The sequence below is a fragment of the Camelus bactrianus genome, chromosome 1, assembly GCF_048773025.1.
Source record: "Camelus bactrianus isolate YW-2024 breed Bactrian camel chromosome 1, ASM4877302v1, whole genome shotgun sequence".
In the NCBI taxonomy this organism is placed as follows: Eukaryota; Metazoa; Chordata; class Mammalia; order Artiodactyla; family Camelidae; genus Camelus; species Camelus bactrianus.
Window position 1 is genome coordinate 11,367,163 of NC_133539.1, and position 23,293 is coordinate 11,390,455.

At 46.2% G+C, this 23,293-nt stretch overlaps 1 protein-coding gene across 2 annotated transcripts in view; it reads right to left on the bottom strand.

Moving 5' to 3' along the window:
* The window catches only part of HUNK (hormonally up-regulated Neu-associated kinase), a 101,770-nt gene extending 94,149 nt beyond the window's left edge, over positions 1 to 7,621 (bottom strand). Inside the window, exon 1 of one of the 2 annotated variants that reach the window (XM_074360683.1) lies at positions 5,783 to 7,621. In XM_074360683.1, coding sequence (XP_074216784.1) covers positions 5,783 to 6,043 — 261 coding nt within the window. In that variant the 5' untranslated portion in view covers positions 6,044 to 7,621. The remainder of the gene's footprint in view (positions 1 to 5,782) is intronic. The other variant, XM_074360679.1, reaches the window with a different exon arrangement.
* Positions 7,622 to 23,293: the final 15,672 nt, after the last annotated feature.

Genomic DNA, 23,293 nt, shown 5'->3' on the forward strand with positions numbered 1-23,293 from the left:
GCCCTAAGACCAAATCCCTCTCCTTCTCAAGGTCCACTTCCCAGGAAATCACCTGCAACGCAAGCTTCGTAGCTAAGAAGGTGTTGTGGGTTGAACTGCATCCCACCAAACCAAGTGTTCAAGTCCCAACCCCTGGCACCTGTGAATGTGGCCTGATTGGAAATGGGGTCTTTGCAGATGTCATCAAGTTAAAGGGCGTTCCTACTAGTTTAGGGGTGACCCTAAATCCAACGACTGATGTCCTCATAAGGAAAGGGAGATGTGGCGCCCAGGAAGACACCTAGAGAAAAGAAGGCCACGTGAAGGCAGAGGCAGAGATGAGGGTGCGGTAGCTACATGCCAGGGGACGCCAAGGATCGCAGGCACCAGAAGCTGGAAGAGACATGGAAGCACCCTCCAGTTGAGCCTTCAGAGGCTCTACCAACACTTTGATTTTGGTCTTCAGGCTTCTAGAAGTAGAAGAGAAGACATTTCTGTTGTGTTAAGTCACCCAGTTTGAGGTCATTTGTTAGGGCAGCCTGAGCCACAGAGAAGAGAAGGGTTGAGGAAGAATCTAGCCAGGGCATACCTCCACATGCTCAATGGGGATAAGGACACCGGCAAGTTGGTTCTCACCCACCCAGGGTCACTTCTAGCATCTAACGAGAAAATGCATGGAAGACCCTGAATACACCACAAAGCACTATACCACTGAGCTGGTGTGTAGGAGAAAGGAGAGGCAACAGCTCTCTCCACCTGTCTCCTCGGGTGCCATTCACCCCTCTCCTGCTCTGGTCATCCTAGCAAGCAAGAGCATCTACGTTAGAGAGGGTGAAATTCAATTCAGGTCAGCACTTGAAAGTGGCCAGAGCCCAGGCTGAGCGGAGGAAAAGGTTTCACCAGTTTGCTAAAAATAAGGCTCGGGGATTATCTGTGGGTTTCAATTAGCCAGGGGAGCAAGCAGGTCACTCGGTTATCACGAATAATTAAGACGAGGTGTCCATCCCCAGGTAAATGATACTTCGTGCCCAAACCGCCTTCCCACAGAGCACACCCCGCCTGGCCCTCCCCCCAGGCAGACACCGCTGCCGCCCCCCACACCTTCTGGGACGATAAGCCCTGGGATGGACGACTGCCACGCAGCCGGCGTTGTACGACATGATGCAGTTGAGCCCAGCCTGTGCCGGTGACTCCACACCTGCAGAGAAAATTGAGGGTTGCACTCCTCTTCGTGGGCACCGCTCAGCACTGTTGTGCCGACTCCAAGCGCCCTTTGAAGTCCATGGGACCTGTGTATCAGTGAACACTGAGAAGCCAGCCCTAAGTGCCAATTTCCACCGTTCGCAAGGACTTCAAAAAGATGAGGCCGGGCAGGAAGTTCAAAAAGCTTGTGCCTGCAAACTGCAATCTCGGAAATTATAGGCACTGCCTTGTCACACATGACATGCTGAGCAGGTGCTTCTGCCAAACGCCTCTTGCTTGCCAAGAAATCCCTGCTGAGGATTAATAGGAATTTCCAGTTCTCTTAAGTATTTCTTATTCCTCAGAGCTATTACCCCTAAATTTCTAGCTCTTACAAAAAAAAAAAAAAAAAAAAAAAGGATTTAGCACCTGTTTGTTTCAGAAATACTCGTTAAAAACAATCTGCCAAAAGGCGATCTCTAAAATTAGTCATATTTCCTGCTCTGAAAAACATAGTAAATTGTATTTTTAGTAACTCCTTCACTCCAGGTATCTGGCACTGTAGGGCCCGAAGTATAATTATTGGCAACTTATTAAGCAGGCAATCCTTTTTTTAAGCCCCAAAATAGCTCCAATGAAAGTGATAAACAGGCTTTTTTTTTTTAATGGAAGTCCTGGGGATTGAACCCAGGACCTCATGCGTGCTGAATACATGCTCTACCACGGAGCTATACCCTCCCCTCAGGGGTTTTTTTTTTTAAACCAATGGTTAGAACAAGATATTGAAACATCTTAACCAATCATTTTATGTACCCAACTCTGTCTCTTAGGGAGACAATCACAAAAAAGGTAATTGTGGCATCAACTCTCTGCCCGTTTTTGCAGCTTTGCCTGCCTGTGAAACCAGCTCGACACCTGAGATACACCTGTGCTTTTCTCTGTAAGCCTCTGCAGCTACACCTTATCGTTTTTTAAATGCAATAACAACCTGTGAAGTGCCAGCGATTATGCGCTTTCCAGGTTTTGAGGACCAGCATCAGAGGTCGCAAGCACACCTCTCTCTGGGTCTTTTAAAGTTGTCACTTGATTCTCCTGCTCAGCAACTTTGCTCTTTGTCTCAAAGCTACCGAGAATACTTTTCAAAGTCTGATTTTGTGATCGTTTTTCCTCGTCTAATCATCAACTAGTCCAAGACAGACTGAGAATGCGCCGATTAAGAGTTTCACATGATCGAGTGAATTATTTACTTTTAAAGCCACATTAACGGAGGTCGCACCAACTCAAAGCTAAAGGAGGACAAAATTTGGTCTTGCCCAAAGCCAGCCTTTATTTTCAGGCAGTAAAAGGGCAGTCCTGATTCAAATGACTTTCAAACAACTTCAGTAAGAGGCAGGCAAAAAAAAAAAAAAAATACTGTCCTGCAGGAGTGGTGGGGAAAGGAGCCTCGTAATAAGACAGGATTGAAGCCTGAAATGAACGTCAGGGGGCTCCTTCTGTCAATTGGACTCAGTAATTCCCCGCGAACCATGGGAGAAACCCAAAACGTTTTGGGAATATGTGCCAAGTCAAAAAGCAACTCTCTCTCTCTCACACACACACACACACACTCTAAGTTCCCCCAAACCAGCAATACTCTCAATTGTGGCATAAATCACCCAAAACAATGTATACAGTTTGAGACTTCAACTGTGAAGCAGACCAAATGTGGGGCATCTCCTCTTCCTCCCTTTTTCCATCCCCCCTTTCAGATTTTTAATGAACTGATTCCTCACAACAACTTCCTTGGATCCTTCCACCCAGGGGGTGGCATAAGGGGCTACATCTATTTCTTACTACAGTGTTAATGACTTAATTCCCCTCTTGCAGTGGTCTGTGGCCTTTCGAAAAGGAAAGGAAAAAAAGTGAAGTGCTTTCTCCAGAAAGTACACCCTCCGCCAAGGAGGGAAGTATTGAGGTGAGAGGCCTTCCTGGGACATTAACATCACCCTCTGGGGACACCTGTTACCCTGCCTCGGGTCCTGTCATCTCAAGGTCTCCCCTTGTTTGGCTCACAGGATTACTCCTTTCTCTGGGCAAAAACCCTCTTAATAGCTCACCTTTTAATGAGACCTGAAGGCTGCAAATAGTGTGAGGTTGACTTCACCTTTGTCCTGGCCTTAGTAAGACAATATCCAGAACATGAGTGGGGGCGGGGACTCATGAACTCAGCAATCCTTCCCAGGCAGAGTTGTACACACACACACACATACACACACACACACATCACTTGAATCTCTATGACCTGCCAAAAACTAAATCTATTAGTTAAGCATTAAAGGTGTTGGATTTGGAAGATAAGGGCTATGAATGACACCCAATGTTTCCTTAAAGCTGGCAATTAAGTGAACTAAAATCCAGATTTCTCATGATTCTTACAGTCCCTGGAGTACCGATTCTCCTGGCTGAAGTAGACCATGTCAGAAAAATCTCCCAGCCCCTCCTCCATCCTCAGAACCATCCTCCTTCACTAGATCCAGTCAGTCCAGCAAAATAATTTTACATCCAATTTATAGTTCCTCCTGACGCAGAAATGAAGTGAGATTCACCACTTAAGGAAGAAGAAGAGATAAATGGGCATGAGCACCTCAGGGTGCAGAGGGCTCCTCACTGGACCCTATTCGGGCAGGAGTCTCCCGCATTCCAGTCTGCCCATGGGCCCCGCACAGTGTTCCGGAACCCAAGCACCCGGCTGGGGACTGAGCTCTGAGAGCATCCTCGGGCAGTTCCGCCAAGGCTAACAGCCTGATATTATGGGGCAAAAATGCACCGGGGAGGAACTGGAGCCACAACACCACGCAGGAAACTGTCAACATAAAGCCTGGTCTCTTTTTGTTAAGTTTCAAGAGGAAGCATACACAACCTGACTGAATCCTACACATTTCGAATGAAAATGAAGTCCTGCCACCTGTGCCAAGAGGAATTTACACAGGGACGGAGAATTGAGCACAGTGTAATCAGCGAGCTGGGCCCTGGGCATCCTGGAGCCCTGACGGGTTGTGTAAGTTCTCAGCCCACTGAGAACCCAGGAGGAAAGTGCGCGGCGCTCCCTCCAGACGAGAATGAGGCTTGGAGGATTTTTTTTTTCCTTCTTCTTTGAAGGGATCCTCAGTTCAGAAAGTAAATTCTGAACACGTGCCTTTTGCATGGAAATTCAAGCAAGAGGCACTTCCAAAACTACTCACTCTAACCCCACTTACTCAAAACAAAGGAGCACCCCACCCAGAGCAGCTGCAAAACAGAGGACAAATGAGATCTGCACTCAAATGCAAGGGGCTCCAGGACACAGTAGGGAACCAAGGATGGTAACTAAAGATAGGTGAGGCTGGGGACCAGAGGGCAGGCTGCTAGCCCTGTAATCAGAGGTCACTGCAGAGCATTCCCAGGAACTCCCAGGCTGGGCAGAAGATGCCAGGGCAGAGGGTGGGAGGGCAGGTAGGAAGCCAGGGGCTCCTTTGGCCCTCCCATACTGCGGATGCGTCCCTGGTGAATGGGCCACATAAAGGGCGTACTACCTCACCTGTACTAAGCAAGCCCCAGCCTGGGGCAGAGGGGCAAAATGGGGAGCCTTGAGTCTGAGGTGACCATGAGCTTGGGGCAGCCCTAGTCTGAAATAGTTCCAAGCTTGGAGTAACTCCCAGGCTGGGGCATCCTCACCTAAACATAAGTCATCATATTTTCAGTGTCTTCTAAGTTATAACTTAGGTCTATCTGGGCCGTGCCTGGCAAGGGCTCACAACCCAACAACTTCTCACAAGCCTGGAGGGGGTGCTCCTCCACAACTCTGGGGGTCTTCCTCTGCTTTCCCCTCTTCTAGAAAGATAAGAGTCTCCCAGCCTCTGCAGTCTGGGGGTATCAGTGTGTGCTTCTGTACCTGCCAGAGCAGGGTCCTGACTGCAGCTCCCACCCCAGCAACCGGAGTGAGGACCCGGCGGTGGTGGGGGGGGGGGGTGAAAAGATGGGCGGTGATAGCGGGATGCAGGGGTGGGGAGGGTGGGTGGAGGGAAAGGCAGCGTGTGAAAACTACTCTGAGCACGAAAAAGTTCCCCCTGCCGCCCCAGTACACAGGGGGGAATGCCCCTGGGATCTCGGCCTTTCCCCCACCTCCTCCCCACAGCCTAGGATGGGGATCAGACTACAAGTTCCCCCAAGGGCTGGCTAATCAGCTCTCCCACCCTCAACAGAAGGACCCACACACTCCAGCCCTGGTTCCCGCCTCCGCGCTGATCTGCAGCCCCTACCGGCCCCGAGCGCGGCGTCCCCCTACCCTACCCCCCGCGCCGCTGTCCGCCAGGCGGCGCCTTTCGAGGAGCAAAAAGGCTGCGGGCGGCTTCGCGGGTAAACCAGCCGCCCACCGTGGAGAGCGACCCCAGATTACCCCTCGGGGAGGGCTGCGAGGGCCTGCGCGCGCGTTTGGCTCGACCGCTCTTTCAACCCGCGAGCAAAGGCAAGCGGAGAGGCAGGCGCCCGGCCCGGGCTCCGCAGCCGGACTCGCAGCGCGTTTCTCTCCACAGAGGGTCCCGCTGCCCCTCCCGCCCCGAATGCCCAGTCCGAGGGCCAGGGGCCGGCGCCCCGGGCGGCTCACCTTCTCTCCGGTCAGCACGTGCAGCCCCTCGCGCACCTTGGCGAAGGAGCCCTCGCCCAGCTTCCTGCTGCCGATGAGGTAGTTGCCCACGCGCTTGTGGTGCTGGAAGTCGCGGAGCCGCTCGCGGGGCACGCCGCTCACCCAGGCCGGCAGGAAACTTCCCTCGCAGGCTGCCGCCGGCCTGGCCGCGTCCTCAGCGCCGCAGCCGCCCCCCGGCGCCGCCGGCTCGCCCAGGAGCCCGTCCCCCGCCGCCGCCGGCATCGCGCTAGCCCGCGGCCCGCGCCGCTCCGGCTCGCCTCCCGCGCTCGCGGCTACTCCTCCTAGTCTGGCTCCCCGGCTCCCCCGGCTCCTCCTGCCGCCGCCCCGGGCTCGGCCCCGCCCGGCCCGCGGCTCCCGCGCCCCGAGCCGCCGCCGAGCGCTGCGCGCAGACAATAGCGGCCGCCTGGGCCACGGGGTCCCAGGGACCCGCCCCCAAGAAGTTCTTCTTCGGAGGGTCACCCGGGCCCCTTTCGGGACCTAGAGACCCCACTCCGGGTCCCGTCCGGGCGGCTAGTGACAGTCGCCCTGCTCGGGTGTGCAGAGGGCGCGCTGGTCCGGGAGGGGCGGCGGGGGGCGCGGTCCGGTGCCGGGTCCCGGGGCCGGAGTGCCTGGTGCCCGAGCCCAGGCGCCTCCGCAGCCTCCGCCCTCGCCGCCGCCGGCTGGCCCGCACGGGCTCGGGTCCGGCTCGCTGGCTCCTAGCTGCGCGCCAGGCGGCCGCTCCCGCCCGAGAGGAGCGCGCGGCGGGCTGCAGGCGCCCTCTGGAAGGCAGCAGAAGAAAGCCCCATTCAGTTTGAATTTGCAGAAATTTAATCCGGTCGCGGGCGGCGGGAACAGATGCGAGCTCCACTCCGCAGCCTGTGCACTTTCAAATCCCTCGTAGCCCCTCCTTCTCCGCGCGCAACAGCCAAACTCGACCCTCGCCGGAGAGGGGAGGGCCCGGGGAGGGGAGCGGCGAGTGGGCGGCGGAGCCACCTGAGCGCTAGACGGGGAGACCCCGCGCGGCCGCTGAGACGCGCGCTCCCGGGCCGCCCAAGTCGGGCCGCCTCCCGCTGCGCCTCTTGCCCGGATTCTGGGCTTGTGCTTTCTGGTCCTTTCCGCGATGAAATCCCCCACCACTGGCCGCACCCACCAGGGCAGGAGGAAGGGAGGGAGGCGCTCTCGGACCTGGTGGACTGTCGGTTAGGTGCCCTGTGGGTGTACAGCCCAGGGCCTTGCACACAGTAGGGCCCGCTGGACCCTGGATGGGTGGAAAATAGGATGGATGGAAGAAAGGGTGGAGAGGTGGCGGGGCGTCTGCCCGGGCTCACACCAGACGGGAACACTGTGTTGGAGGAGGAGCAGCCGCAACAATAATAGTAGCAGCGGTAACGTAGGAACCAGGGCGCTTGCTGTCGCTGCTTGTACGTTTACACCTTTTCTGCTTTCCATTGAAATGATGCGGGCGATTGCAGGAGGAGGTGGACCAGCGCTCCCTGCTCCTGGAGGCTTTTGTTCTGTGCGCGCCCTGACTCTGCTCATCCCTCGTAAACAAGTGCAGCTGCCCTGACGACTCTGATCTTCTACGGGCTCCCCAGTGTCTTCTCAAACCAAAAATGAAGACTCGTGAGGGAGAAGCGGGGGGAGGAAGAAGGTAGTGGGAGGCATTTACAAAATGCTACCTGTTGAACAGCCAGATAAAAGGCGCCAGCGTTTAATGCACACTTAACCCCTGATATTACCACAGCAGAGTTGAAAGGGAGGATTCGGTCCTAAACAAGTTCCTTTCTTTCCTAGGTAAACAATTATGGCACAATCCACGTAAATGCTCGTAGATTGGGGCGGGACTGGGAGGGGGTACAGCTGTCAATAATCCAATGTCTTGGGGGCTTCCTGACCCATCTGAAAAGTGACCCAGACAAATGCCTGTTTTAAGTAGATCTAATATGCTATGATCAACTACTCACGTGTTCTGACTGAGCGTGTTTTTTCCATCAGTCTTCTCATTGTTCCCTTCTGCCAGTATTAAAAATACACTTTCAGATGTTTTTCTTGTTGTGCTTAAGGAGCTTCTTCGCGGCCACTCCACCCCTATCATTTCTGCAAGGCCAATCTAATTGCTATAATGTCTCCTATTCAATCATCAGATTTTAGGACAATAACATGGAGGGAGAAGGGAGCTGTCGGAATAGCATAGTGCCTGCAGAGTGAACGCTCAGCAAACATCTAAGGGATGAGGAGCTCACACTGAGATCAAAACCATTCGGAATCTTCTTTCAAAAAAGGTTTTAGAGTTTTGCAAATTAATAGCATATGTATTAATAAAGTATGAATTTCTTTCAATTTTAGGACAATTAGCTCTAGATGAAAATTTAGAAATTACTTTATTATAGTAAAGGCAAATAAATGTCAGAGACAGTTCATCAAAGGATCTTTATGGCCAAAAAAAAGTTAGCTTACTTCAAAAATGGTGAAAGACTTACAATGAAAGAGATTTTCTTTCCTTTTAATTATGCTCTCAGGGTGGAGGTCAGGAAAGAGGTGAAGAAGAGAGAAAATCCAGGCCCATTAATTCTTTTTCAAGCCTGATGCCTGGGTTTGATTCAAGTTCACTGCTAATTCCATCAGCTGGGATGGATGCCAAAGAGAAGTCCAAATCCTACTCTGCCTGGGCTTAGTAACTGGTTTTTGAACCACAGGTCCTGTTCCCTGAAACGGCCCTGTTTAATAAGGAATAACCCCAGAAATTCCTTTATGTAAGACAGATTAGGACACAAAACATTGTACTGCCCGCATATTAGATAGATGTGCAGAAAACATCTGGTTGAAAGACAGTGGTCCAGCACTGATTTTCTACCAATTGTCCCAAACTCAATCCCACTCCTGGGGCATCTCCCTGAGCACTACACTTCAGCTGTCTTCATCTGGGATTGACTTCCTCACCTCTGCACCTTTGCATCTGCCACCCCCACCCCGAGTCTGCTGCCTCTGACCCATCTCTACCTAGCACAGAGGTTCCCTTTCCCATGAAGCCCTCCATAATCAATGAACTAGAAGAGACGGGTCACACCTCCATTCTCTCTTACTATATATCACTTACTCTCCTTAAGTCCAATATTACTTCCTGTGAAAGTCCTTCTCTTTTAGACTCATTGAGAACTGGAGCTGCCTTATTTCATATTCGATTTGCTCTAGAGCACGTAGGACAGTGCCTGAGACATAATCATCTTTCAATATATATTTGTCAAATAAATGAATGAAAGTTATCTTTCACTGATTCTCGAGTGAGTGGAGCTTCATTGTTCCAGACAGCCAGACCCCATCTGTCCTGGGGAAAGATATTTCAAATAACTTTCTAAAAGCATTTGCAGTCACATAGTTGGTTACCCTTGGGGGTCAACAAATATAACTGTTTGTCTTGTCAAAGATGGGCCACTCTCTAACTTGGGTGAGTTAACCCTTTAAAAAAAAAATCACCGAATTGCAATGGGCTGGAAAGCCATGAAAAGCTTTCTCAGTTGACTCATACCGGCTGCTTCCTTCCTCCCTGTCTCCTTCCCCATCTCCTTCCTCCATATGGCTGGGAGACTGTCTCTGTGCTCCCACAGAACGCCAGCTAGGAGACCCAGCTGGAAGCAGTCAAAGACAATTAGAAGTAATCAGGCTGGCACAGCCAGGAAATGAAAGTTGGCTAGAGGGGTTAGGCTGGCAGAAGCTGGCTGGTTACTGGAGAAGGAACGGATAGCAGAGCAAAGACAGCCGGCAGGCATAAACTGCCTGGAAGACATTCTGTGAACTCTGTATGTTAATTCTCCTCCAAACAAAGCTTCCAATAAATCATAGAGGCAGGACTTGAACTCATGCCCCCAGAGTTCTGGTCCACCGTTACTCTTTGCACAGCGCCCAGCTGTTGAATGTTCATGGTGCAAAGGCTGAGGAAGGCAGGGTCTTTCCACCACAGACTGGGGTGTTGGAGACAGCGGAGCCTGGTACTGGCGAGCAGGCAGCCTGCAACACCCTGCAGTGAAGTTCTTCTCTAAAAATGAATCGTGACTCATCACCTCTCTGTGCCTGGGTCTCCTTCATCTGTAAAACTGTGATATTAAGGAAGTGTGAGGATTAAATGAGATTATGCACAGAAAGCTTTCAGCCCAGTACCTGGCACTTATAAGCTTATGGAGAATTTGAGCTCTCATTCCTTCAGTCAATACCATCATCATCAAAACACTGGGAGCAGTCACTCAGGAATGCCCCAGGATTCCACAAACACAACCGTCCTTATTATGGAGGAAACCAAACATTTTCTCCAGGTTGGATCACTTCCCTGAATCCAGAGTCCTGTGACCAGCACTCTTCTTCTCCACCAGGCGGTCTCAAAGGGTCTCAGACTTCACCTGGGCTCAACACACAAACACACATACACACACACACACACACACACACACACACACACACACACACACACCCCTCCCCACTCCAATCCTAGGGCTTCACCCAAATTCACCCCAAAATCTGAGTCATCCTTTGCTGCCTCTTCTTCCTGAGTCTCACATCCAATCCCTCAGCAAATGCTATGGGTTCTGCTTTCACAACACACGCATATGTGACCACTGCTCATCCCCCTTCACCTCTGTCACCCTCTTCAAGCCCCCATCATCTCTCTCCTCCTAACTGGTAACCCTTGATGCCTCACTAGAGCCCAAACTATCTCTTAAAAATGGAAATCTGATCACAACATCACTTCCCTTCCCCAAACTATCCAAGAGAACCCCATCACAGAAGAGATACCCCATGTGCCTTGTTGCACAGCCCCTGCCTCCCTCTTCAGCATCCGACCTCCTGAGACTGACTAGCTGCACTTCCCTCTCGCTCGTCCTACAAGCCACCCTCAGGGCTTTTGCCCTTGCTCTTCCCTTTGCCCACAACAAACTTCTCTATCTGCATATGGTCTGTTTCTCCATTCATTCAGGGCTCTGCTCTCTGGATCAGAGAGGCGGGGAGACCTCCCCAGGTCCCTTAATTGCCATCTTTAACCCACACTCCGCTCAGTATTTCCTCAAGCCATTCGTCAGTAGCTGACAGAAGAGTGCACATTGGTTTGTGTATGTGTTTATTGTCTCTCTCTCCCTCAAAACTCTGTGCACGCAGCCAGGAACGTTGTCTGTATCGCAGCCCCTGTGCACGGCAGGCATATTGCAGGAGCTCAGCAGCACCCAAAGAACGTCATCTCAACTCCTGGTCTGCTCGTGCATAGAAAGTGGCTGGTGATACCAAGTCTGCCCTCCCAGGACGGCTTCCCAGCAGCACCCAGCTGATATCAGGAAGAGAAAGGGGCATTCTTCAGACAAGATCCTGATGGCTGCCCCTGGGAGAGTCCGACTCTATCATGGTTGTACCTCCATCAGTCCCCAAGAGTCGGATGCCATGGCTGTTTTGTAAGAAAAATCTATCCCCCACCTCACAGCCACAGGGGAACCTGGGGCTTTAGGAGGCCACTCCTTGGGGTTTGGGCCCTTCTTTCAAATCCCAGATAGAGGCTACTGAGGAGGAATGGAAGTTAAAATACTATATAGTGAGAGGGCGTCACACATACTCCTCCGGACCGTTTCTCCTTGCATGCATTTCTTATTGGCGGTCCACCCCAGCACCATCCTCACGGCCCCTGAGGCCCCTCCCGCTCTATGACCTACACCCCTTCCCCATCCTTTTACTTCTCTGAACTCACCTCCCCCTGTTCACTCTGCCACAGCCACACTGGCCTGCGTGCTGCTCCCACACATGCCCAGCTCACTCCAGCATGAGCTGGCCCCCTCACCATCTTTGGGTCTTGACTTAAATGCCACCCCTTCTGTGAGACTATGTCTGACCACTTCGTTTACAAGGCAGACTTCCCCCAGACTCCCACCTCCGGGACTCCCTCTTTTCCTTCTCTGCTTGATTTTCCTTCCTGGCACTGAACACCACATGACAAACCCTATAGTTTCCTTATTTATGTTGTTTCCTGTCTGTCTCCCTCCTTAGAATGGAGGCTCCATGAGGGCTGTGATTTTTGTTCAGTGCTCTCTGTGTGGTGCATGCCCCCTAGGAAGGATGCAATACAAATGTGTTGTGATTGAGTGAATTTGTAATTTACAGGTTCTCCCATTGCCAAAGAGGGGACCATAATACATGAGAAAGCAGAAAAAAGAAACCCAGCAAAAGTGAGTTCTGCTGAGGAAAGCATGCCTCATAAAGACAGATTGGGAAAAAAAATCAATATTCATGCCACAAAGATAAACCTCTAGAACAAGACACACATTTGTACTCTGGCAGGAAGGAAAAGGTGGTTATTAGCACTCAGGCTGGAAACTGATGGCCTCCATATATGGGTGCTAATGACTGTCCATTTCTGGCTGCGGACTGGGCAGAACCGAGCAGGATCATTGGGTCTGCAGTGGCACCTGGAGACTCAGCACACAGTGGGACAACTCTAAAATGTGACCAGTGGGTGGAGGGTCAGCAAGAGGAAGGGCATTCTGGAACTGAGCCCACTCACCAGTCATGGGTCTGGCACTCAGACAGTGAGTGACTGCAGAAGCCTGCTCAGGATGGCAGTGGCCAGACCCAGACAACGAGAGTCAGGCGCCCCCTGCTGGTTGACTCCCCTCTGCTTTCCCTCACAGCCTGCCAGGAAGCCCAAAGAACCAGTCTGGAAACCCAGAACCTCCCTCACCAGCTGGCCTGGTGACCCTGAGCAGGGCATTTATCATCTCTGAACATCAGTTTTCTCCATCTGTAAAGGGATTAACTCCTTTCAGTACTTCCTAGTTCCCTGGACTGTTGCCTGGATAAAATGAGGCAAATATATATGAATGTGCTACAAATATAAAAGCTACCTTGGTTATTGTCATCTTAAGTCAAAGTCGAAAGTGTGTGGGACATACATTGGAAAACAATGAATTTAAAATAAAATGGAAGGTGAAGGGTTGAAAAGATGTGGTCATTTAGAGCCTCTTCCTTCTGAGGTAGAGGCTTTCTGGGGGATATTGACATGGATATAAGCATCATGCTTTGTGCCTACCATCGTAGGACCATCCACATGCCTCCACCTCAGACCTCCTTAACGATGATCTTCCTATGTTTCTCCTTCCAGGTCCCTGGTCAACTGACAAGCCATTTGTTACTGCCGATGAATCTGTGTGTATAGATAATAGAAAGATTGATAGTATATATTCTTCATCTGGACCAGTAGGTGACCAGTTGCACTGAAACTCCACCCATTGGAAGGAACTCCCCTCCCTGTTGTCTTCAAGGCCAATTCTGGGGGCAGCTGTAGTGCAGTTACTGTGTATTTTGGGCTTGTACCCACACACACCAAGCAAGAACAAAGCTCGTGCATTGGCTTCTTCCATAAGTATGTCATCAGGGATCCCCCTTCCAAATGTGGTCATATATACGAGCTGATAGAGAGTTGCTGGTGCAACAAGGATGCAGGTTATGTAGGTCTGAGCTACCTGCTTCAGTAGCTTGCTTGGGCCCTCAGGCCCTCCTCATGCTCCATCCCCGAAGGCATGACTGGAAATATGGATGATGCAGTTCCAAGATGCAAGGATGGGAAGTTCATTCTGGCTGTTGGCAGGAGGCCTCAGTTCCTTGACACATGAACTTCTCCAAGTGGTGGTTCGAACATCCTCATGGCAAGGCAGTTGGCTTCCCCCCAATGCAGTAATCTGTAAGAGAAGGCAAGGCAGGAGCCTCAATTATTCTGCTTTCCTGAATTTATTGAGTTTTAATTGACAATTTTGAATTGTGTATATTTAAGGGATACAACTGGATGGTTTGAGACACAGATATAGATATAGCTATACACACACACATTGTGAAATATTCTTCATAATCAAGTTAATTAACATATCCTCACAGGGTTACCTTTTTTCATATATGTGGTTTGAATACACTGAAGATGTACTCTTTTAGCAAATTTGAAGCATCCAATGCAATATTGTTAACTATAGTCACATTATTGTACATTAACTCTCCAGAACTTATTTATCTTGTATGACTTTGTACCTGTTGACCAGTATCTCCCCATACTCCCCTCCTCCCAGTCCCATTCTACTTTCCATTTCTATGAGTTTGACAATTTTAGATTCCGCATATAAGTGAGAACATTCAGTATCTGTCTTTCTGTGTTTGGCTTATTTCACTTAGCATAATTTCTTTCAGGTTCATCCATGTTTTCTCAAATGGCTGTATTTCCTTCTTGTTCATGGCTGAATAATATTCCACTGTATGTATACACCACATTGTCTTTATCTATTCATCCATGGACATTTAGGTTATTTCCATATCTTAACTATGGTGAATACTGCTGACATAAACATGGGAGTACAGATATCTCTTCAAGATACTGATTTCATTTCCCTTAGATATATACTCATAAGTGGAATTGCTGGGTTATATGGTAGTTCTATTTTAAGTTTTTTGAGAAACCTCCATATTGTTTTCCATAGTGACTGCACTAATTTACATTCTTACCAACAGTGCACAAGCGTTCCCTTTTCTCCACATCCTCACCAACATTTGTTATCTTTTGTCTTTGTGACAATAGCCATCCTAACAGATATGCGGTGATACCTCATTGTGGTTTTGATTTGCATTTCCCTGATAATTAGTGAAGATGAGCACCTTTTTATGTATCTGTTGCCCATTTGTATATCTTCTTTTGAGAAATGTCTATTTAGGTCCTTTGCCTATTTTTTAGTAGGGTTATCAGGGTATTTTTGTGTGTGTGTGCTCTTGAGTTGCATGATTTCCTTATAGATTTTGGATATTAATCCTTTATCAGATATGTGGTTTGCAAATATTTTCTCCCATTCTGTAGGTTGCCTTTTCATTTTGTTGATGGTTTCTTTTGCTGTGCAGCTTTTCAGTTTGATGTGATCCCATTTGTCTATTTTTATTCTTTTATTGTCTGTCAGGTCCAAATACATATATTTATTTATTGTATGCATATAATTATACATATATTTGCCCAGCTTGTTAGATCCTATATCTCAGGAGAGTACTCCTAAATTGACACGCTGTCCTTTATCCAACTGTATGTTCCACTTCCCTTCATCCAGTACCTGAGAAGCCAGTTCCTTCTGTTCTTTTTGGACTTCTGCCAGTACATGTTGGCTGGGTCCTGCAGCTCCTCCAGCAAATGGTTGTATTGCTCCCTTATTCACACCAGCACTCCACCAGTTGTATTATGTTGTGACTTAACCCTAGCTATTGGTCTCCTGGCCAGGAGGGGAGGTTGGACCAAGAGACCAAGGCCTCTATACCATGCCCAAGCAAGAGGGAGGTGCTAGCCTTTAACAGGGAGATGAGACTATAATGGTAAAGAAAAGTGCATCCTCCAATGTCAAGATGGGCATGAAAAGTAAAAGAAATGCAAAGGCTAAATGTTATTTTTAGATCAAAAGCATAAAACTTAAAATACAAAGCAATCCCCAAAGAGAATCTAAGAATATGCACATTTTAGCTTATACAAACAAATCTAAACACACAACAGCAAATTCAGAGTCCAGACTTGTACTAAAACTGTAATAAAAGATTTCAATGAGGTCTACCTTAATTAAAGTCAAAATTATAGCCTTGTTGGTGATGTGGTACACTGTGCAAAAGAAAACAGGCAGAAAAACAAAGTTTGGTGAAGGACCAATGGTGTGTCCTCACTTCCAAGAGAATGCTGACGACCACCAAGGAAGAAAAACCCAGGCAGCAAGGTGAAAACAACTTGGTGGAAATATACTGAGAAACCGCTGGGCTTTTTTTTTTTTTTTCTTTTCGTATTTAATAGTCAGGAAGAAAAAAATGTGAGGAGGTATCATTCCTGAGTGGAGATAGTGGAGTATTTCTGTTTTGATTTTCTTATGCTGTCAATACATTTCTGGGCTTCCCGGGATTTATTTTCTTCCAATTTTATTGAGATATAACTGACATACATCACTGTAAAAGTCTAAGGTGTACAGCATAATGATTTGACTTAATTATGAAATGATTATGACAATAGTTTAGTGAACATCCATCACCTCATATAGATGTAAAATGAAAGAAATAGGAAAAAATTCCTTATGATGAGAATTCAGCATTTATTCTCTTAACAACTTTCATATATAACATACAGCAGTGCTAATTATATTTACCATGTTGAGTGTGACAGCTCGAGGGCTTATTTATCTTATAACTGGAAGTTTGTACCTTTTAACTGCCTTCATTCATTTCCCCCTCCCCACCCCCCACCTCTGGAAACCACAAATCTGATCTCTTTTTCTCTGAGTTTGTTTGTTTTGAAGTATAATTGACCTATAACATGATGTTGGTTCCTGTTACACAGCAGAGTGATTTTGGTATTTCTGTACATATCAAAATGATCACCATGATAAGCTTGGTTATGCCACTACACAGATACTACATAGATATTGACTACATTTCCCACACTAAACATGGTAGTATATACACCTATATCTGTATCTCTCTGTCTATGTATTTATCTAGCTAGCTAGCTATCCATTCATGTGTGATTATTTGAAGTTGCTGTTCTCTTAAGTTCAGACTCAATGGTCATGCATTTTCACTCACCCCACCATCCAATGTTTACTGGTTTTGACGTCATATTTTACATCTTTCGGTTTTATGTGTCCCTTAACTGCTTCTCATGGCTATAGATGATTTTACTGCTTTCGTCTCTTAACCTTCGTACTAGCTTTATACGTGTCTGATTTACTACCTTTATTGTATGCTTGACTTTACCAATGAGCTTTTTCCTTCTGTAATTTTCATGTTTCTAGTTATGTCTTTTCTTTTATGCTTAGAGAAGTCCCTTTAACATTTCTGGTAAAGCAGGTTTGGCGATGCTGAACGCTTAGCTCTTGTCTGTAAAGCTTTTGATCTTTCCATCAAATCTGAAGGAGAGCCTTGTTGGGGAGAGCATTCTTGGTTGTAGGCTTTTTCCCTTTTATCTCTTTAAATATATCATGCCACTCCCCTCTGGCCTGGACAATTTCTGCTGAAAAGTCAGCTGACAGCATCTTGGGGGTTTCCTTGTATGTTACTTGTTGCTTTCCCCTTTCTGCTTTTAATATTCTCTCTTTATCTTTAATTGTTGCCATTTTAATTACAATGTGTCTTGGTGTGTTCCTCTTTGGGTTCATCCTGTTTGGGACTCTCTGTGCTTCCTGGACCTGGATGTCTCTTCCTTTCCCAGGTTAGGGAAGTTCTCAGCTATTATGGCCTCAAAAATGTTCTCTGCCCCTTTCTCTCTCTCTTCTTCTGGAACCCCTATAATATGTTAGTACACTTCATGTTGTCCCAAAGGTCTCTTAAACTGCCCTCATTTCTTTTTATTCTTTTTCCTTTTTTTTTTTTCTGTTCAGCAGCAGTGATTTCCACCACTCTTCCAGCTCACTGACCCATTCCTCTGTATCATTTAGTCTCCTGTTGATTCCTTCCAGTGCATTTTTCATTTCAGTTGTTGTGTTCTTCATCTCTGTTTAGTTCTTCTTTAGATTTTCTACCCCTTTGTTAAAACTTCTAACTTCTCACTCTGTTCATTCCTCCTTCTCTTGAGCTCTTTGAGCATCTTTCTGATCATTACCTTGAAGTCTCTATTGGGTAGACTGCCTGTGTCCACTTCACTTAGTTCTTCTTTTGGGGTTTTACCTTGTTCCTTTGTTTAGACTATGTACCTCAGTCACCTCATTTTGCCTAATTTGCTGTTTTTATTTCTATGTATCTCACAGGTGGGTGATGTTTCCTGACCCTGGATAAGTGGCCTTTTGTAGGATGCCCTATGCATCCCAACAGTGCACTCCCCTCTGATCGATGTATGCTCTAGAGGTGCCCTCTATGTGGGCTGCATGGGTCCTTCTGTTATAGCAGGCTGACTACTGTGGGTGATCTTGTAGGTATGGCTGGCCCTCAGTCTGGTTGGTTGCCAGGTCCTGCCTTGTGCAGAGGCTGGTTGATGAGGCCAAGTCACAAAGCTGCTGGCTGCAGGGCCCCGGAGGTCCCAGGGCTGGTGCTGGCCCAATGACGGGCAGAGCTGAGTTCTGGGGTGGGTGGTTGTGAGGCCAGGGAGCTCAGATCCAGCAGTATAGGCCTGCTGGAGAGTGGGGCCAGTTCCTGACATAGCTGGCTGTGGGGTCTGGGATGTCCCAAAGCTGGTGTCGGCTTTTTTGGCGAGTAGGGCTGGATCCCGGGCAGCTGGTGGAGGGATCCAAGGTGTCTCAGTGCTGGTATCAGCCTGCAGGTAGACAGGATCAGGGCCCAGGGGATCCCAGGGCTGGTGCCAGCTCATTGGTGCATGGAGCCAGGTCCTAAGGTCTCTGGCTTCAGGACCCTGGGGGTCCTGGGAGCCAGGTCGTGGGGCCTCTGGTGGTCAGGGCCACATCTTGAGGCAGCTGTGGGCTCAGAGGGTCTTAGGTCAGCAGGCCTGCTGGTGGGTGGGGTTGTGTCTCTGCCCAGCTAGTAGGCTGGCCTCCCCTTACTGGTGCAGAAAAGCTGGTGGATGGGGCTGGGTCCGAAAGCCAGAAGGATGATTTCAGAATGGTGCTTGCCAGCACCAGTGCCCACATGTAGAATGAGCTCCCAGAATAGCTGCCGCCACAGTCTCTGTCTCCCGAGTGAGCTCTGGTGGCCTCCTGCCTCTCCAGGAGACTCCAAGATCAGCAGGTGGGTCCCACCCAGGCTCCTTTCAGATGACTGCTCTGCCCTGGGTTCCAGGGTGTGTAAGATTGTGTGTGCACCCTGTAAGAGTGAAGTCTCTATTTCCCACAGCCCTCTAGCTCTCCTGAAAGTAAACCCCATGGGCCTTCGAAGACAAATATTCTGGGATCCCATCTTCCCAGTGCAGGATTTTAAGACCAGGGACCCCAGTGTGGGGCTCAGACCCCTCGCTCCTCAGGGACAACCTCTGCCGTTGTAGTAATCCTCCTGTCTGTGGGTCGCCTACCAGAGAGTGTGGGGCTTGACTACTATACCACGTCTCTGCCCCTCCTACCTGTCTCACTGTGGCTCTTTCTTTATATCTTTAGCTGCAGATCTCTTGTGCTAGGCTTCTGGTTTTACTCACCAGGCATTGGCTTGTAAAGAGCTGTAACCTTGGTGCGGTCGTGGGAGGAAGTAAGCTCAAGGTCTTCCTACTTCACCATCTTGGCCAGTCCTCTTCTTGGAATTTTAATTAAGAATAAAAATATCTTAGGGGTATTTTTCACAACTTCTGCAAACTCTAAATAGGATCAGACAAATCTACTGTAGACCTGAGACCCTGTGTGGGGACTAGGGAAATATCTGGAATTCTTCACCTTCTTGCTCAATGGTGAAAAACTGACAACTTTTCCTCTAAGTTGCAGTGTCTTATGCCATCCATCATGAATTACGAATACAGACCACCAACAACAGGAGTAAACTTCTTTCTGAAGGATGTTCTGGACCTCGTAAAAATGACAAGAAATAATACAGATACTCCTATGTGTCCATTGTTATCTTTTAGGCTTCAGACATCCCTAGAGCCCTGTTAACCTCATCCAACTAGGAGACCCTGCTACAAATGCATAATTCTTGCATAATTCAAGCCCCAAAGCCCTAGCTGATACAGAGTACAAATATAAAAAAAAATGTTCTTGGTCTAAGAAAAACAAAATGTGGCCTGAATCCATTAAATGAACTTACATGAGCTAATTTCACATCTGAAAATTTTTTGTTCCTTAATTTTTAAAAGAGATCTTAAACGGTTAGTTAGTTCATCTTTTTAAAATTCAATTTATATTCCCTTCATGTACAAATTTTCATCTTCTTCCCAGAACCCAGAGAAGCAGCTGGAAGAAAGCGCCAGTATCCCTAAAGAAGAAGCAAGGGTTTGAGTCCATCACCACATACTGAAGCATGTAAAGCTGTGGCTGGACCAAGATTCAAACTATTTCGAAGAATTCCTCGTGATGCTAGAGGTCACTTAATTGACACAGGAAGACAACATGTTAAAAGGGCGAGGACTTAGAAAGACTCAGTAAGAAACCCTTACTGAACAAAGATGTCAGTACTGTTCATTAGAAGCTGGCATCAGTAGTAGTGACAATGTCATTGAAAATGAACTCTGCTACAGGATAGTAATCTGCTGCTGCTGTGAAACAGCCAAAGAAAATTACTACAGATCATCTCAATAGATGTAGAAAAAGCATTTGACAGAATTCAACATCTGTTCATGATAAAAAGTCTCAACCACCTGGGTATAGAAGGAACATACCTCAACATAATATAGGACATATATGTCCAGCCCACAGATACTGTCATACTCAACAGTGAAAAGCTGAAAACATTTCTTCTAAGATTAGGAACAAGACAAGGATCCCCACTCTCACCACTTTTATTAAACATAGTACTGGAAGTCCAGAGCAATAAGAAAGAAAAAGAAATAAAAGGCATCCAAATCAGAAAGAGAGAAGTAAAACTGTCTCTACTTGCAGATGACATGTATATATATTGGAAACACTAAAGGCTCCATTAAAAAAAAAAAAACTGTTAGAACTAATAAACAAATTCAGTAAAGTTGCAGGACATAAAAATCAGTATATAAAAATCAGTTGCATTTCTATACAATAACAATTAAAAAATCAGAAAGATAAATTAAGAAAACAATCCCATTTTCAGTTTCACCAGAATGAATAAAATACCTAGGAATAAATTTAACCAAGAAGTGAAAGATTTGTAGATTGATAACTACAAGACATTGATGAAAGAAATGAAAGAAAACATAAATAAATGGAAAGATATCCCATGCTTGTGGACTGGGAGAATTAATATTGTTAAAATGTCCGTAATACCCAAAGCAATCCATAGATTAAAATGAAATTCCTCTCAAAACTCCATGGCATTTTTTACAGAAATAGAAAAATAATTCTAAAATTTGTATGGAACCACAAAAGACCCTGAATAGCTCAAATAATCTTGAGAAAGAAGAACAAAGCTGGAGGCATCACACTCCCTGATTTCAAACTATCTTACAAAACTATAGTAATCAAAACAGTACAATATTGGCATAAAACAGACACATTGATCAGTGGAACAGAATAGAGAGCCCAGAAACAAATCTGTGCTTGTATGATCAATTTATAACAAACAGCCAAAAATTTACAGCAGAGGAAGGGAAGTCTCTTCAATAAATGGTGCTGGAAAAGCTGGACAGCACATGCAAAGAAAGGAAACTGGACCACTCTCTCACACCACAGACAGCAATCAACTCAAAATGGATTAAAGACTTGAACATAAAACTGGAAACCATAAAGTTCCTAGAAGAAATCATAGGCAGTACCCACCTTAACATCAGTCTTGACAATTTGTTTTTTAGATTTGACATCAAAAGCAAAGGCAACAAAAGCAAAAATAAATAAGTGGGACTACATCAAACTACATCCTTTTTAAAGGAAACCATTAAACAAAATGAAAAGACAATCTACAGAATGGGAAAAAAAATCTGCAAATCATACTTCAGCTAAGAGGTTAATAACCAAAATACATAAAGAACTCATACAACTGAATAGCCAAAATATGAACAATCTGATTGTAAAATGAGCAGAGGAACTGAGTAGACATTTTTCCAGAGAAGACATATACAAGGCCAACAGGTACATGAAAAGATAGGCAACATCACTAACCATCAGGAAAATGCAAATCAAAACCACAATGAGATATCACCTCACACCTGCTAGGATGGTTGTCATCAAAAAGACAAGAGATCACAAGTGTTGGCAAGGATATAGAGAAAAGGGAACCCTCCTACACTGTTGGTAGGAATGTAAATTGGTGCAGCCACTACGGAAAGACAGCATGGAGGTTCCTCAAAAAATTTAAAATAGAGCTACCATAGAATCCAGCAATTCCACTTCTGGGTATATATATATCTGAAGGAAATAAAAAGGCTATCTTGAAGAAATATCTGCATCCCCATGTTCATTGCAGCATTATCTATAATTGCCAAGACATGGAAACAATGGAAGTGTCCATCAACAGATGAATGGATAAATTATATATACATGTGTGTATATATATACACACACATATATACATACACACACTATATATATATACACACACTATATATATATATATATATATATATATATATATATACACACACACACACACACACACAGAATAGAATATACACACACACATACACACAATGAAATATTAGCCATTAAAAGAAAGAAATCCTGCCATTTGGGACGACACGGATGGAACTTAAGTGAAATAAGTCAGACAGAGAAAGAAAACACTGTATGATCTCATTCGTGTGGACTCTAAAGAAGCCAAATTCATAGAAACATAGAATAGATTGGTAGTTGCTGGTGGGAGGTGGCTAAGGTGGTCAAAAGGTACAAATTCTAGTTATAAGATAAGTCAATCTGAGGACGTAATGCACAGTATCATGACTGTAGTTAACAATACTGTATTGTATATTTGAAATTTGCTAAGAGACTAGATCCTAAAAATTCTTATTATAAGATAAAAAATTGTAACTATCTAAGGTCATGGATATTAATCAGACTTATTGTGGTAATTATTTAGCAATATATATCCAAGTATCAAATCATGTTGTACAATTTAAACTAATACAATATTATATGTTGATTATATCTCAGTAAAAGTTGGGGGAGAAAATTACTATGAATCATTTTATTTTTAATAAAAAAAACTGGAAGCCTTTAGCATTTTATTCCACTAATAGCATTTGCCCGAAGAGAGACAAACAGATAGATGCATGTTTTTTGCAGGCCAACTTCCCAATACAATGGTAGCAGTTGAACATCACACTGGCTAACCTAAATATTAGGTACCACGAAAGCAACTGATTCCTAGAACGTGCAACTTTTAAGCGTGTGGAACTTACAATACAAGCTTAGGGAGAGCTTGATTATATATTGACAATAAATTATAAATGCAGCTACAGACACATTACATAATATGATAGGATAGCAAGTTTCTTTACTCTGCACCTTTAGCAAAACTATAAAAGTTAGATTATGTGTCAGTATAACACCCATCATTAATATAACTAAAGGTGTGCAAAAAATGAAAGAGACAAGACAGTCCCTAACCAGATGAAAACCCATAGAATACAATCGTGTTCTAAGAGATGAAGTGTCATATCACTATCATAAAACTAAAAACTTAAATTTTCTCTTTGTGGACATCTAGGCTCCAGGGTTTTGTTCAAGCAAGTTTGCAAGCCATGTAGCACAAGTAATGAGCTACAGGCACGCCTCTCACTCTGCAATTTTCTTTGCTACATAGAACTGAGATGAATTGGTTTGCAGGGGGATTCGATTACTAGGGACACATTTCATTTTCAAATCTGAACGTTCCTGTAAAGATGGATATTTTTAGAAAGCCTCCTGATACTTCTTTTCAAAAGCACTACTGACTTGATTGAAATCAAAAAAGCAGAAGTCATTAAGATAAACATGTAGAATA